Source organism: Gekko japonicus, unplaced genomic scaffold, assembly GCF_001447785.1.
Source record: "Gekko japonicus isolate JY-2015 unplaced genomic scaffold, Gekko_japonicus_V1.1 scaffold112, whole genome shotgun sequence".
Taxonomy (NCBI): Eukaryota; Metazoa; Chordata; class Lepidosauria; order Squamata; family Gekkonidae; genus Gekko; species Gekko japonicus.
The window spans coordinates 1,710,324-1,724,192 of record NW_015166422.1 but is presented as its reverse complement, the minus strand read 5'-3'; the positions used below and the strand labels follow the sequence as shown (position 1 = coordinate 1,724,192).

The window sequence follows — 13,869 nt, the reverse complement described above, 5'->3', positions numbered from 1 at the left end:
CATGGCCAGTGCACTACGACATAGTAAGAGCGTGAACACTGGCCACGCCTACAACCTAGTGCACTTTTTTATTTAAGTCATTTATAGTCTGCCCTTCTCACTTGGACTCAAGGTAGACTACACAGACTGAGTCAATGCAATCGATAGGGTGGGGTATCCAGTAAACAAGTAAGCAGTAAACAGAATTCGGTTTGTTAAACCAATCAGAAATCTAAAACCAGAACTGAAGCAAAAGTAAGCCTAAGTCTCAATGTGGCATCCAAAATGATACAAAATTTCATGGTAGGATCCTAGTTTCAGTAAGCTAAACACTGTAACATAGACCATGGCCCCTAATAACTTATCTAAGTAACTTTGTAAATAATTTGGTACAGTGCAACTCTTTTGGCTTTGACGAAAAGCTCTATTGAATACTTCAGTGTTGCATAGTTTTTTGAAAGCCAGGAGGGCAGGAGCCACCCTGACCTCCTCAGGCAGGCCATTCCATAAGTTGGGGGCCACAACAGAGGAGGCACCTTTATGGGTAGTTATTGATTCCACCCATTAGCAGGTTGACACCAGCAGAAGACCTTGCTCAGGTGAACGAAGTTGTCATGTCAGTTCATGGGTCAGTGCATGGGGGAGAAACAGCCTTGCAGATATGAGGGTCCAAGGCTTTGCACGTAATAGCCAGTACCTTAAATTGAGCCCTGTAACCCATGGCCCTGTTCCTCCTGTCTGCATTCACCTGTACTTGGGCACAGCCATTCCATTTGTGGGATCTGGGCTTGCAAAAGCTCCACACTGTGAATGGCAGCCGCCAAGAACAAATGTTCTGCCCTGACCTGGATAGCCCAGGCAAGCCCAGTCTCGTCAGATCTCGGAAGCTAAGCAGGGTTGACTCTGGCAGGTACTCGGAAGGGAGTCCTCCTTGGAATACCAGCAATCGGGAGGCAGGGGCAGGCTTTATTCAGCCACCTCTCTGAATATCCTCCAGGCCCCTGGTAGGGGTCAGTCACCAGAGGTCACCATGACTTCCAGGTGTGTGCAACGCACACACACATGAAAAATACAGCCTCCCCCCCCAAAACACACACAAATGTTCCACAGGAGTGGAGCCTATGCGCCTACCAGTGCTGTGCCCACATACAGTGAGAGTTCATAAAATGGGGACAGAGGCAGCTTGGTGGTGAGTGGAACATAGGACCAGCTTGTTTCCATCCAACCCTCTGCATGTGTTGGCCCTTTTGTCTGGTTGTGTTAAGTGTACAGGGCTTTTGAGTCACACCATTGGCACATCTACTCTGATGGGCAGTAGCTGTTCAGTCCCTTGAGACTCTCCGAGCCCCTGTTACCAGAGATTACTTTGAATACATGAAGCTGCCTAATACAGAATCAGATCCCTGATCTGTCAAGGTCACTATTGTCTACTTTGACTGGCAGTGGCTCTCCTGGGTCTCAGGTCAAGGTCTTTCCCCTCACCTGCTACCTGATCCTTCTGACTGGGGTTGAACCTGGGACCTTCTGCTTGCAAAACAGACGCTCTGCCACTGAGCTACGGCTTCCTCAGAAATGCTTCAGTCTAACCTTTGTCAGGATTTTTGCTACTCCTTCAAAATGGGAAAACAAGAAAATCCAGGCACATTCTGCAGCATCAAGTGGCCTCGGATGGAGGGTATGTGCTTGCTACCCACTGGGCTTGAAAAGCAGCATGCAGGATTTAATAAGTCCCCAGTTGGTCCCCTTGAGGCTTCACTTTCAATCTGCAATAAAGGATGTAATTTAAAACCAAACAGGGCCAGCAGGAAATGGAGATCATGGCTAGATTCTTCATGTACGCTTCACATTGCTGGAATTGGAGCAATACGCAAGCAAAGAAGCTTGCAGAGAGACAGGGAAACAGAAGCTGAGGTGACCCTTTTGTTAAGTTTACTCTTCCCTACTGACTTCTGTCAAGTTGGTCTGTCCTAATTCTACTGCTTGTCTGGGATAGTTCCAGTTGGATTCAGTAGCCCACCTTTGTTTCTGTGGCTGTCTGTTGAGTAATAATCTGCATGGTGAATCCAGTGTTCCCTCTGTGGAGATGCTGAGCAGGGTGACTTCTGGAAATCCTGTTGAACCCCCAACTTCTTACTTGTGGATGTGTCTGAAAATCTCTCTGTAACTGGTCTGGGATGTATGATGGCATTAGGGCAGTGGTTCTCAAACTGTGGGCATTCCACACGGGTTATGTGTCCTGGCCCTGACGGCCCAGGCTAGCCTGATCTTGACAGATCTCAGAAGTTAAGCAGGGTCGGCCCCGGTCAGTACTTGGATGTGAGATCACCAGGGACGTCCAGGGTTGCTACGTGGAGGCAGGCAATGGCAAACCAGCTCTGAATGTGTCTTGCCTTGAAAACTCTACGGGGTCATCATAAGTCAGCTCTGATGTGACAGCAAAAAAAAAAAAAAGTGTTCCGGGCTCCATGTTGGGAAATTGATTTTTTTCTCCGCAGCATTGTAATGCATTCATGTACTTCCTGGGGTTTCCCTGGCTTTTCTCCAGCATAAGCTTCCAGGAGTCAGAGTTTCTCAAAGCTTATACTGGAACAGATTGCAGCTAGCCTTGAAGATGCTACTTGACTTTTGTTTACTTTTGCTACAACTAGACATGGGTTTGGTGTTCCTCTGACCCGACTCTCACTGGATGAGATAGACGTTAACTACCCAAGAGTGCAGGGCCCAGTTCCCATCGGAATCATGGGGGGAGGGGGCTAGGACCTTCCCCTCTGTGCCGTTTTCCCAAACTGAATTGTGTCTGGGGGTGTTTTACCTTGTTGGGGGGGGGTGCTCATGCAGCCCACATTATGCATAAAGCTCCCCAACATGTTGGTAAAATGGGGGAGATGTCTGAAACCTTTTCTCACCCTGCATCATAATTCTGAATTGGATCCCTGCAGTGCTCAGGGAATTAGTTCTAAGACCCAGCTTGGGTGTAAGAGAATTTCTCTCTTAGTTTGGCCTTAACATGGTGACCCATGTGGAACTTCCTGTAATAATACATTCTCACATCTCTCTCTTTCTCTCTCTTTTTTAAATTTGAGTTTGGTTCTACTTTGGAGTGGTTGGCTCTTTCCTGTTCATCCTCATCCAGCTTATCCTGCTGATAGACTTTGCACACTCCTGGAGTCAGGTTTGGCTGCACAACGCGGATGAAGGCAATTCCAAATCCTGGTACACAGGTCTGTATTGAATGCCAATTAGCCATGCTGTCAAGCTGGGCTCTGCTGCTTGGTTGGGATTGGACAGTTGACCTGTTAGTCTCACCTTGGTTGTTCGTTCCATTTTATGTAAGCTGCCTTGGAGATTCTGTTGTTGCAGAGCGGTGGGATATAATGTAAATGTGGTGCAGACAGACAGGCTTCTTTCCCCAAACCCCTTCTCATCTATGTAGCTGTGCACTTCCATTTTTTCTGTGTTCTCTCCAGCACTGGGCCTCTCTTTCCCCTATTTCCTTCTGCCCTTCAATTTAAGTAAGTGGGATATTTTATTTATATGAGTGATATGACTTTATTTACTTCATTTATAACCTGCCTTTCTCTCCAATGGGGACCCAACGCAGCTCACATCGTTTTCCTCTCCTCCATTTTGTCTTCATTACCATCCCCATGAGGTGGGTTATTATGTATTTATTTAAAACATTTTTTCTTGGCACCTTTTTGCCTGATCAGAGTCCCCAAGGCAGTGTATGTAAAAACACTTAAAATGATAAAATAATTCAATAAAAACGCATGAACAACACCCGACCCAGGGAGGAGGGCCAATCATTGTTATTGGGGGCGTGGTGGAATGGGCCAGCTCCGTCTGGCAGGCCCTGTTCCACCCTGCCCTCCAAGGTTCTCCCAACACCTGGAGAGGCTTTTCTACCTCTCCGGTAATCCACCGCCACCACCGGACCTTTGCAGGAATTGCCCACTGGGTGGGTCAGGACTCCCAGCTTCCATTCCACATTGTGAGGCCTTGCCTCTGTGTGTCCCTCTGCCCAGCGCTTGGTCACCATGGAGACAGTTTACTGCCTTGTGCACGCCTGGAGGAATGGCCACTTGCCAACTGCCTGCCTTCCCCCTGGCGCTCCATTTAAAATAGCGTGATTGAGACTGTGGAGGTATATGTGGTACAGAGAAGAAGAAGAAGAAGAAGAGATTGGATTTATACCCCGCCCTTCACTACCCAAAGGTGTCTCAGAACGGCTTACAAACTCCTTCCCCTCCCCACAACAGACACCCTGTGAGGTAGGTGGGGCTGAGAGAACTCTTGACAGAAACTGCTCTTTTTCGAGAACAGCTGTGCCAGAGTTATGGCTTGCCCAAGGTCATCCAGCCAGGTGCAAGTGGAGGAGTGGGGAATCAAACCCAGTTCTCCCAGATTAGAGTCCGCACATTTAACCACTACATCAAACTGGCTCTCAGCATCAAAACCACTCCCAGCATAAAAAGTTATAAAGTATTTAGTTAAAAAAATTGTTCACAAAGCATAGTTTTAGCACAGCACCAGATTGAGCAAGGGATTCAAAAAAAATGGATAACATGCAATTCCTCTGTCCCTCTCTCTATACATGGCCTATTGGGTGTTAAAATATAGGACAGGCTCCTTAGCTTAGGAACTTACAGATCTCTACAGTCTCACCGTTACCTTGAAGCTTCCTTCAGTTCTCCAGGACAGCACATGGTTAAACGGCTGCCTCCTCCAGACCTCAGTTAAGAAATCTGGACCCAGCCCAAAAGAGTGCTTCTTCCTTTCTCCCCTGAGTTTCCACACCCACTGACCAGATCAGGTCAGAGATCTTGTCCTGAGGGGAGGAAGCTTGACTATCCAGTTGTCTAGACCTATTAGCATTTGTATGAAGATGGGCTGAGGTAAGTCTGGAAAGCAATTGAGGTGAATTCTTCTGCCCAGAGAGGGGGGGGAAACTTTTAAAACTCAGAGTGAAGGTTTTGTTCATTTCAAAGGAAAAAGGCATTTCCTTACAGGGGTATGCCAAAAGAAACAAAAAAGTATTTGCCTGCTGGCAGAAGATACCAATAGAGGGAGACAGATGAATATCCCTGGAGGGGAGTTTCCCAAGTTTTGGTGCTGCCCCCAAGAAGGCCCTTTCTTGGGTCACCAGCCATCCAGCCTCAGATGGCAGGGCAACCAAAGCAGGGCCTCAGAAGATGTCTCAAAGCAAGTGACTGGCCCAGATCCGCTGCTGCTTCTTTAAAACAGCTGAGATGATTGGGGAAGGCAGCACAGTGTAGTGGTTGAAGCAGGATCAGGGAAACCTGGGTTCAAACTGCTCCTGCGCCATGAAGTTCACTTGGCTGGTTGCTGTCACTCAGTGTAACCTACCTCACAGGATGCTTATGAGAATAAAGTGGAGGAGGGGACTGCTGTGAATGCAGAGATATTGGGTGCTGTGAAGCACATTGGAGAATCCCTGAGACCATGACAACGGTTCATTTTCACAAGGGATAGGGAATTGAAATGCACCAGAAGGTTGGAGAGGCAGGAGGAGGGTTTCCGCTTGGAGGTAATAATTTGCTTACCTTCTGGGGGTACAGGATGGAAGATGCTATAAAACATGGCCTGGGGTGTGGAGGTGTGTGCTGTGTGACATGTAACCTGATTGGAGAAGAGTTTGGGGATATTTCCCATGAGGGGCACAAGCCCTCAATCTGGATTGGGGAGGGTTGCCATCAAAGGAGGCAGGAAGGTCTAAAAGGTAGAATTTTCCTTTGTTCTTGGTTCAAACGCTTTGCCCAGATGCTGAGACCATACACTGTGACCCAGGCTCCTCTGCGATGGGGCAGGAGGGGTTGTGGGTTGTGTGTGCTCTCCCAGAGGTAACTGTCGTATATTGTAACTTAGCTAGACTTAATTTTTTCCTATTCTTTTCCTTAGATCTGTGACCCCTAGACACGGCAGCTATTTTACATGTATATCCTCTAGCTTAATCTTTTGTAATAAAGCTTCTTTCCCGGTTAAGAAAGTAGACTGTGATTCAGATCCTACCAGGCCCATAGCCAGGATTTTGTGGCTTGTGGGGCAATTTTTCTTCTGGTGGGGCTGCCATTATTTGCCATAATGAATGGGGGTGGCGTGCTCCCCTCTCCCTCCCCGCCTGCAAGATTTTAAGGGCCCTCCAGCTGATCAACGGGCCACGTGCTCCCCGCCGATTAGCTGAAGGACCCTTTAAGTCTTGCAGGGGGGGAGAGGGGCATGCACCACCCCCAGTTTCTTCTTAAAAGCATTTAAAAGATCCCTTTGCGTGCATGTAGACCTGCAATACGCATGTAAGAAGATGCAGACCCAGGGTGGGTTTGTAACAGGGACAACCATGCGAACTGTCCTTGGCTGTTAACCCTGGTTTTTTAGACACTCTGCTAAGACTTTTCTTTTAACTGCTAATATCTCTCTTTCTCTTTACCAGCCCTCTTCTTCTTCACCTTCCTCTTCTATGCCGTCTCCATCGCAGCTGTGGTTCTCCTCTATGTGTATTATACGAAGCCAGATAACTGTACAGAAAACAAGGTGCTGATCAGCCTCAACCTCATCTTCTGCGTTGTGGTCTCTGTGCTGTCCATCTTGCCCAAGATCCAGGTAAGGGACCGCTGAGATCCTGTCTTATCGTCAGGTGGAATTTTGACATTCAGTTGCCTTTGGTGGCCTTGTGGGAGTTTTGACCACTTGAGTTTCTCTCTTTTAAGTGGTCTTTTTGTTTTGTGGTGACAGGAATGTTGGAGGACTCTCCCCTGTCTTGACTTCTGAAATGTCTAGGGATGGACCCACCTGTTGGTGGTCTTACCAGAGGTCAGAGCTGCTACTGTTGTGCAACTATAGAGAACGAGTACTATGAGACTTTTGAGGTACCCAGATGTGTTCAACCCCTAATGGTCGTAGCCTTATGATGTGAATGATGGTGTTTTCTGGTAGTATAGTTGCTTGGCTTCTGAGGCAGTTTATTGGTGGTGGAAAGTGCCGTCAAACTGCAGCTAACGTACAGCAACACCATAAGGATTTCAAGGCAGGAGAGGGTCAGAGGTGGTTTGCCATTGCCTGCTTCTGCAAACAGCCCTGGACTTTCTTAATGGTCTCCCATCCAAGTACCAACCAGGGCCAACCCTGCTTAGCTTCCAAGATCTGATGAGATTTGGCTAGTCTGGGACACCCAGGTCAGGGCAAGGCAGCTTATTAGGCAGATATAATGTAGAAGTGAACCTGCATTCCTTTAATGTAGCCTGACAGACTTGCCTGTTTTATTGTGCTTAGTCTCTCATATTAAATATTCTCTGCTTATAGAAAAACCAGTGCATCAGGGAGAGAACTAGTATAATCCTACATTGTTCAGGGGGTTGGACTAGATGACCCTTGAGGTACCTTCCAGCTTTGTTTCTATATCTCCTCCTTCACTTTCTAGCTTCCCCCAGGCATGGAGTTGTTTGCGATGTGGGAGCCTTTGGTCATGTGGACGCCTTACTTGTCATCTGGAGTGGTAGAGGCTGAGCAGGGCTATACCACATGAGCTTGGTTCCTTATGCTCTTTATTGTTTTCTAAATGGTGGAATGATCCACCACACATAGTAGTGAACATTAATGAGGTGCTTGTGAGAAGTGCTATATAAATAAAATGTAATGGGATCAGAACAACAAAATAGAGTTTGCCATAGTGCCTTCTCTGTCTGGGGAGCAGGCAGAGCTCAGCTTCATGAGCTGTTGCTCGGAATTTTTTTGCTACTTTAAATGTGCTGTGATGGACTGCACTTTAAAAGCTCATAAGTGCTGTGTAAACATGTGAAGGACTGTGAAGGGTTAATGCCTCAGTCTTGAGTGATAGGCTGCTTAAAGGGATTTGATTGATTAGAGTCAGTTGAGCAGAAAGACTTGGGAACTGACTGCTGAGGAGAACTGAGTTTTTTACACTGACTGAGGACTGGGAAGGCTGGCAAGGAGGAGTGGATCCGTGAATACACCCCCATTCGGGCCAGGAAAAGGATAGATCTTCTAGTTAGAGAGCAGAAAGTCCCTGCCCAGTTGAAAAAGGAGATAGCTCTAAAGAGTGGAATGTTCCCTGGTGTGTTTAGAGAAGGATTTTGGGTACATGATAGTGTATCCCTGCCTTCTGAAATTGAAGAGTCAGATAAACTCAAGAAAGTATATTGGAGTGTTTAGAAAACACTGAAACAAAAACTTCTCATCCCCAAGATTTCGAAGTCTATTTTGAAGAATCCAGACATTTTCAGAGGTTGGGATTAAAAAAAGAGTGATCTCTACTGAAAAAAGGGTCATCTCAAATTGCAGTGGGTAACAGCCTGTGCTTGTTACCAACAGTGGGGTTTAATTTATCACATGGCAGGAGTAGCTTGCTAATAAAGGCTGTGTAGATCTTCAGAGCTGTGTGTGTAAGGCTGGCAGCTGGCTTTGGCAAACCCTGGCTTTTGAAGCACGTGGTCAGGTCCTGGCAAGACCAGAAGCAAGTCATACTATGTGGCTGCTTCGTGTGCGAAGGCTTCACAGCCATCCAGATACTGCTTCAAGTCTACAACCCTAAATAGGCCATGTGGGTAACATGTCTTGCCTCCTGCGGCTACTGAGGCAGGCATTGCTTTGCAGCAGGGGCCCTCGATGAGGTCTGGAGCAGCTTTCCCTTCCAGCTGAGGAGTTGTGACTCAGTGACAGGGCATTAGCTTGGCACACAGAAGGTCCCGAGGTCAATCCCTGGCATCTCCACTTCGGGTCATACATGATGTAAAAGGCAGAGACCTGGAGAGCAGTTGCCAATCAGAACAGACAGCACTCGCCTTGACAGACCAGTGTTCGGACTTGGCTTGAGGGGTCCCCACATCCGTGGATAGTAGAATAAGGGTCAGTCAGACATGCAAGTTTGGTTATTCCAAGACTGGTCTTCCAGGAGAAGCCTGTGGCAACCTCAAAAAGATGATGAGGGTGGTTGGTTTTTTGGCTAAGTGGCAGGCAGGAGGAAAGTTTGATTTTAAATTTGCTTTTTAGGTCTCTTAGCCACACAGCTGTGGGAGATGGGAATTATCCTGCTGACTCTGGCCTCTGTGGGCAGGGTTAAGTGTGCCAGGTCACCCTGGCATCTGGCAGGAGATTTCCTTTGTGGGGGAAGGGGTGCTTCCCCAGCCATGTAATTGGCGGTGACATACTGATGTTGCTGGAGACATGCTGTCATGACTCCCCATGTGCCAGGATGTGTTGTCAGGGATGCTCTGGCCTTTGGGCAAAGCTCTATGGTTAACCATAGAGTTTTGCCCAAAGGCCAGGGACATGCTGATATAATTTCCAGACAGATGGGCAGGGTTGATTGTCACCACACTGTATATACAGTTTGATTTTCCTGGAGTTTGTGGGCAAAAGGAAAAGCAGGGTGGGATTTTCCTTGAAATAGGCTCCATCGCTAGTTGAGCTCAGTGTTCCTCTTTAAACAGAATGTCGGACTGTGCTGGGGCTGGCCCAGGGTTCTAATGGGGCCTGCTCTTCTCCACAGGATGCTCAGCCCCACTCCGGCCTGCTGCAGGCTTCCATCATCACCCTCTACACCATGTTTGTCACCTGGTCAGCCCTCGCCAATGTGCCAAGTAAGTTTCCATCAACCTGCCCTTCAGGATCCCTTTCTTTGTTCCTTTGTATCCGCTGGGGCCATGTTTGGAGGCTGTGGTCAAACTGCAAAGCCACCAAGCCTTAGTGGGCAGGGCTTTTTCAGCAGCGGCACCTTGCCTTCTGGATTTCCTCCCCCTTGAGGGCTTCCCTGGCACCTACCCTATTTTGGGCATTAGGCCAAAGCATTTTTTTTTTCTTTTTATTAAACCCATATTTTCAACGATGAAGTTGTTCTTTAATATTATTTTTATAATCTGCTTCTGGCATAGACAGTTTTATGAGACTCTAGTTAGATGTTTTAATGCTGGGTTTTTGACAGTTAACTTAATATGTAGCCCCAACTAGCCTGATCTCATCAGATCTTGGAAGCTAAGCAGGGTCATCCCTGGTCAGTGCTTGGATGGGAGACCACCAAGGAGGCCTGGGGTTGCTAGGCAGAGGCAGGCAATGGCAGCCCCCCTCCGCTCAGCTCTCGCCTAGAGAAATCCAATTGTCTCGGGGTCACCATGAGTGAATTGTGACTTGACAGCACCCTCTCATCTTCGTTGCCACCACCAGACTCCTAGAGGAGGTTCTCTGGAGGGGGTGGCACAACAGTTTTCTAAATAAGCCTCTGCCAAAGCAGCCTCCAGCAACCGTTGGGTCTTGCGCTCTTAAGGGCCAGATGACAAGAGATGCTAGAAGATCACTGATTGTGTTTTCCAGTTCTTTTTTTGAACTGTGCAACTCAAAGAGTCGGTGGAGTTATAGGGTATATAATCTGGGCACAAGGGTTTTTTTTGTTTAATAAAGAGTTGTGTGCTGTCAAGAAGAAGAGGAGATTGGATTTATATCCCACCCTTCACTACATGAAGGAGTCTCCGAGTGGCTTACAATCTCTTTTCCCTCCCCCTCCCCACAACAGACGCCCTGTGAAATAGGTGGGGCTGAGAGAGCTCTCTTGAGAACAACTCCTGAGAGAACTTGTAACTGACCCAAGGTCACACCAGCAGCTGCATGTGGAGGAGTGGGGAATCAATCCCGGTTCTCCCAGATTAGAGTCTGCACTCCTAACCACTATACCAAATTGACAACAAGTTCATAGCAACCCTAAGACTATGGGGTTTTGAAGGCAAGAGATGAAAGCAGAGGTTGTTTGTTGTTGCCTCCCTCTGCATAGCAATCCCAGCCTTCCTTGGTGGTCTCCTGTCCAAGTAGTCACTAGGGCAGAACCTATTTAGCTTCCACGCTCTGACTAGATCAGGCTGGTCAGGGCTATTCAGGCTGCCTGAAAGTGTTTACTGCTGCACCATTGCAGCCGTCTTACGGTGATGCTGCAGGGTTTTAAGGCAAGAGATGAACAGAGGTGGTTTGCCCTGCCTGGACTTCCTTGGTGGCCTCCCATCCAAAGTCCGACTAGGGTGACCCTACTTAGCTTCTGAAACCTGACAAGCTTGGGCTATCCCGGGCTATCCAGGTCAATTACATTTATTTTTTTAAATTCTGCTTCTCCAGCAGAGATTGTCCCACATCCTCCCCTCCTCTTGTAAGCTTCAGGGTACAGTGGAGGTGTGATTCCGGAGCTTCACAGTCCTAGTCCATCCCATGACCCCCTGCACAATGGTGAACTTAATTCTCCATCACTGTGTATACATTTGTTGTAGAACCCATGGCAGTTCACTTGGAGGCATGATGGCATTTCTATCCATCCTTCTACGCTCCTTTTCCAGCTTCTGTTTCCCTCATGTTTGGATTTGGCCGATGTGCTGCTATCATCTCTGGGCTTGGCTGCACTTCCTGTCTACTGCATTTGCTAAATTTTTGGGCACTGGATGTTCTTCCTCAGTGCTTGAAACTTGAGGTCCTGCCTTTGGGAGATGGTGGGGATTAAACCTGTGACTTTCTGTGAGTGAAACAGATGTTTTTCCCACTGTGTATGCAATTTTGAGCTCTTTGAAGGAAGAGGAGGCAGAAATAAAAAATGAACCAGGCTGCTTGCAGGGCTGTGGGCAGGGACATGGTGGTTGGTTCTTCAGGTGTAATCGTTTTTTGATTTCTTGGTCTTGTTCCTCGTAGACAAGTATTGTAACCCAACCCTTTTGGTACGAGTGGAGAACAGCAACACAACAGCTGTGTCAGATGGTGGACTGATGACACAATGGTGGGATGCTCCGAGCATTGTGGGATTGGTGATATTTGTCCTTTGCACGCTCTTCATAAGGTGAGAATCTCTGTTCTCCGGGACAGCTTCCATTCTGTGGAATGTCAAACCTAAACTACATTTGGGTAAGGGCTGGGGCTCGGTCATAGAGCACCTGTGGGCTGTCCACAAGGATACCTGGTCGCAGGTGATGGGTTACCGTCTCTGCCTGAAGCCCTGTATGGGCCACTTCCAGTTGAGTAGGTTTTATTGAGCAAGCCAGGTCAAAGCGTAAATCATAAGAACAGAAGAAGAACCCTGCTGGATCAGACCAGTGGTCCATCCAGCCCGGCATCATGTCTGACACCGTGGCCAACCAATTCCTCTGGAGGTCCAACGAGCAGGGCATAGAGCTGAGGCCATCCCTTGATGTTGTCTCCTGGCTCTGCTGTTCAGAGGTTTACTGCCTCTGAATGTGGAGGTTCCCTTTAGCCACCATGGCTAGCAGCCACTGATAGACCTCTCCTCCATGAATCTGTCTAATCCCCTTTTAAAGCTGTCTGTGGCCCATCACTACATTCTCTGGCAGCGATTTCCACATTTTAATCACTCACTGCGCAAAGAAGTCTTTCCTTTTGTCTGTCCTGAATCTACTGCCCAACCGCTTCATTGAAGGCCCTCGAGTTCTAGTAACTGGGAGAGGGAGAAAAAGTTCTCTTTGCCAGCTCTCTCCATCCCTTGCATAATTTTATAACCCTCTATCATGTCATCCCTTTAGTCATCTCTTCTCTAAGCTGAGAAGTCCCAGTCTCTTCAGCCTTTCCTCACAGGGAAGGTGCTCCACATGTGCTCATATGTGCAGAGGTTTTGGGAAGAGGTGTTGGCTCTTCAGCAGAGCACACACTTTGCAAACAGAAGGTCCCAGGTACCGTCTGTGTGGCATCCCCAGTTAGAGTATCGTACATAGGCAGTAGTAGGAAGGACCTTTTTTTTGGTATTTTTAAAATATGTGTGCGTGTGTGCCCTTGGAAGTCACAGCGACCTCTGATGACTGATCCCTACTGGGGGCCTGAATAAAGCCTGCCCCGGCCTCCCGCCTCTGGCCTTCCAAGGCGGTCTCCCACCCAAGGACTTGCCAGAGTGGACCCTGCTTAGCTCCCGAGATCTGAGGAAAGGGCCTTTCTTGGCCTGAGAACCCTGGAGATCCACTGCCAGTCGAGTAGACAAGACAAGTTGGGCGAATGGCCTAATTCACCAAGGCAGCTTGGCCGTTTTTTAGCATGATTGCAGCCATGTGAGAGAGCTGCTTTTCAAAAAGCTGCTCCCACAAAGGCTGAGCGCCCTTCATGGCTTTCTGGAACGCAGCTGTGATGAGAACCTCGGCTGTGGGCGATGGTCAGAATCCAAGCTGTGCCTCCTGTTTGGCTGATTGCTGATAATAGTTCCACAGCAGGGGGCCTGGCCCCTCTCATGTGGAAGGGGCCGCAGTGAATGCTGGGAGAAAATAAGAGGCACCGTTGAAAGTGTTCTTGTGCCAAGTGAACAGGGGAGCCTGCTGAGTGGTCTCCACAGGAGGTACCAAGTTATCTCAGGATAGCTTCCACTCTCCCTCTGGTGGTAATGAGATGTAAATTCCTCCCTAAGGATTTTTTTTCTTTAATTTTTAGAAATGTCACATATTTTCAAGCAAGCAAATGCAGCATTGCTTACATGGGGGCAGTTTAAGGAAAAATAGGGAAGTTGGCTGGGTTTCAGACAGCCGCACAGCTTTTCTGATTTCAATGGGCTCCAAACTCTGTTCTTCAGTTCCATTTATGGTTGCCAACTCTGAGCTGTGAAATTCTTGGAGACTTGGGGGCGGAGCTGGGGAAGGTGGGGTGTGGGGAGGGGATGGACCTCAGTGGGGTATAAGGCCATACAGTCCACCCTCCAAAGCCACCCTTTTCTCCAGGGGAGGGCGGGGTATAAATTGCATGAATGAATGAATGAATAAAAATTGAACTCTGTAGTCTGGAGATCAGTTATTATTCCAGGAGATCTCCAGCCCTCTCCTGGAGGTAGACAACCTTATTCCCATTGTTTCCAGTGGGGCTTTGGCTTAGTTGTTCTCACTGAGATGGTCAGCCAGAATGGAG

At 48.0% G+C, this 13,869-nt stretch overlaps 1 protein-coding gene across 1 annotated transcript in view; it reads left to right on the top strand.

Annotated features, from left to right (window-relative positions):
• The window catches only part of SERINC2 (serine incorporator 2), a 36,001-nt gene that overhangs the window by 11,865 nt on the left and 10,267 nt on the right, over window positions 1-13,869 (top strand). Inside the window, exons 5-8 of the mRNA XM_015411695.1 lie at window positions 3,063-3,200; window positions 6,428-6,597; window positions 9,503-9,593; window positions 11,671-11,815. Of these exons, the coding sequence (XP_015267181.1) occupies window positions 3,063-3,200; window positions 6,428-6,597; window positions 9,503-9,593; window positions 11,671-11,815 (544 nt within the window). The remainder of the gene's footprint in view (window positions 1-3,062; window positions 3,201-6,427; window positions 6,598-9,502; window positions 9,594-11,670; window positions 11,816-13,869) is intronic.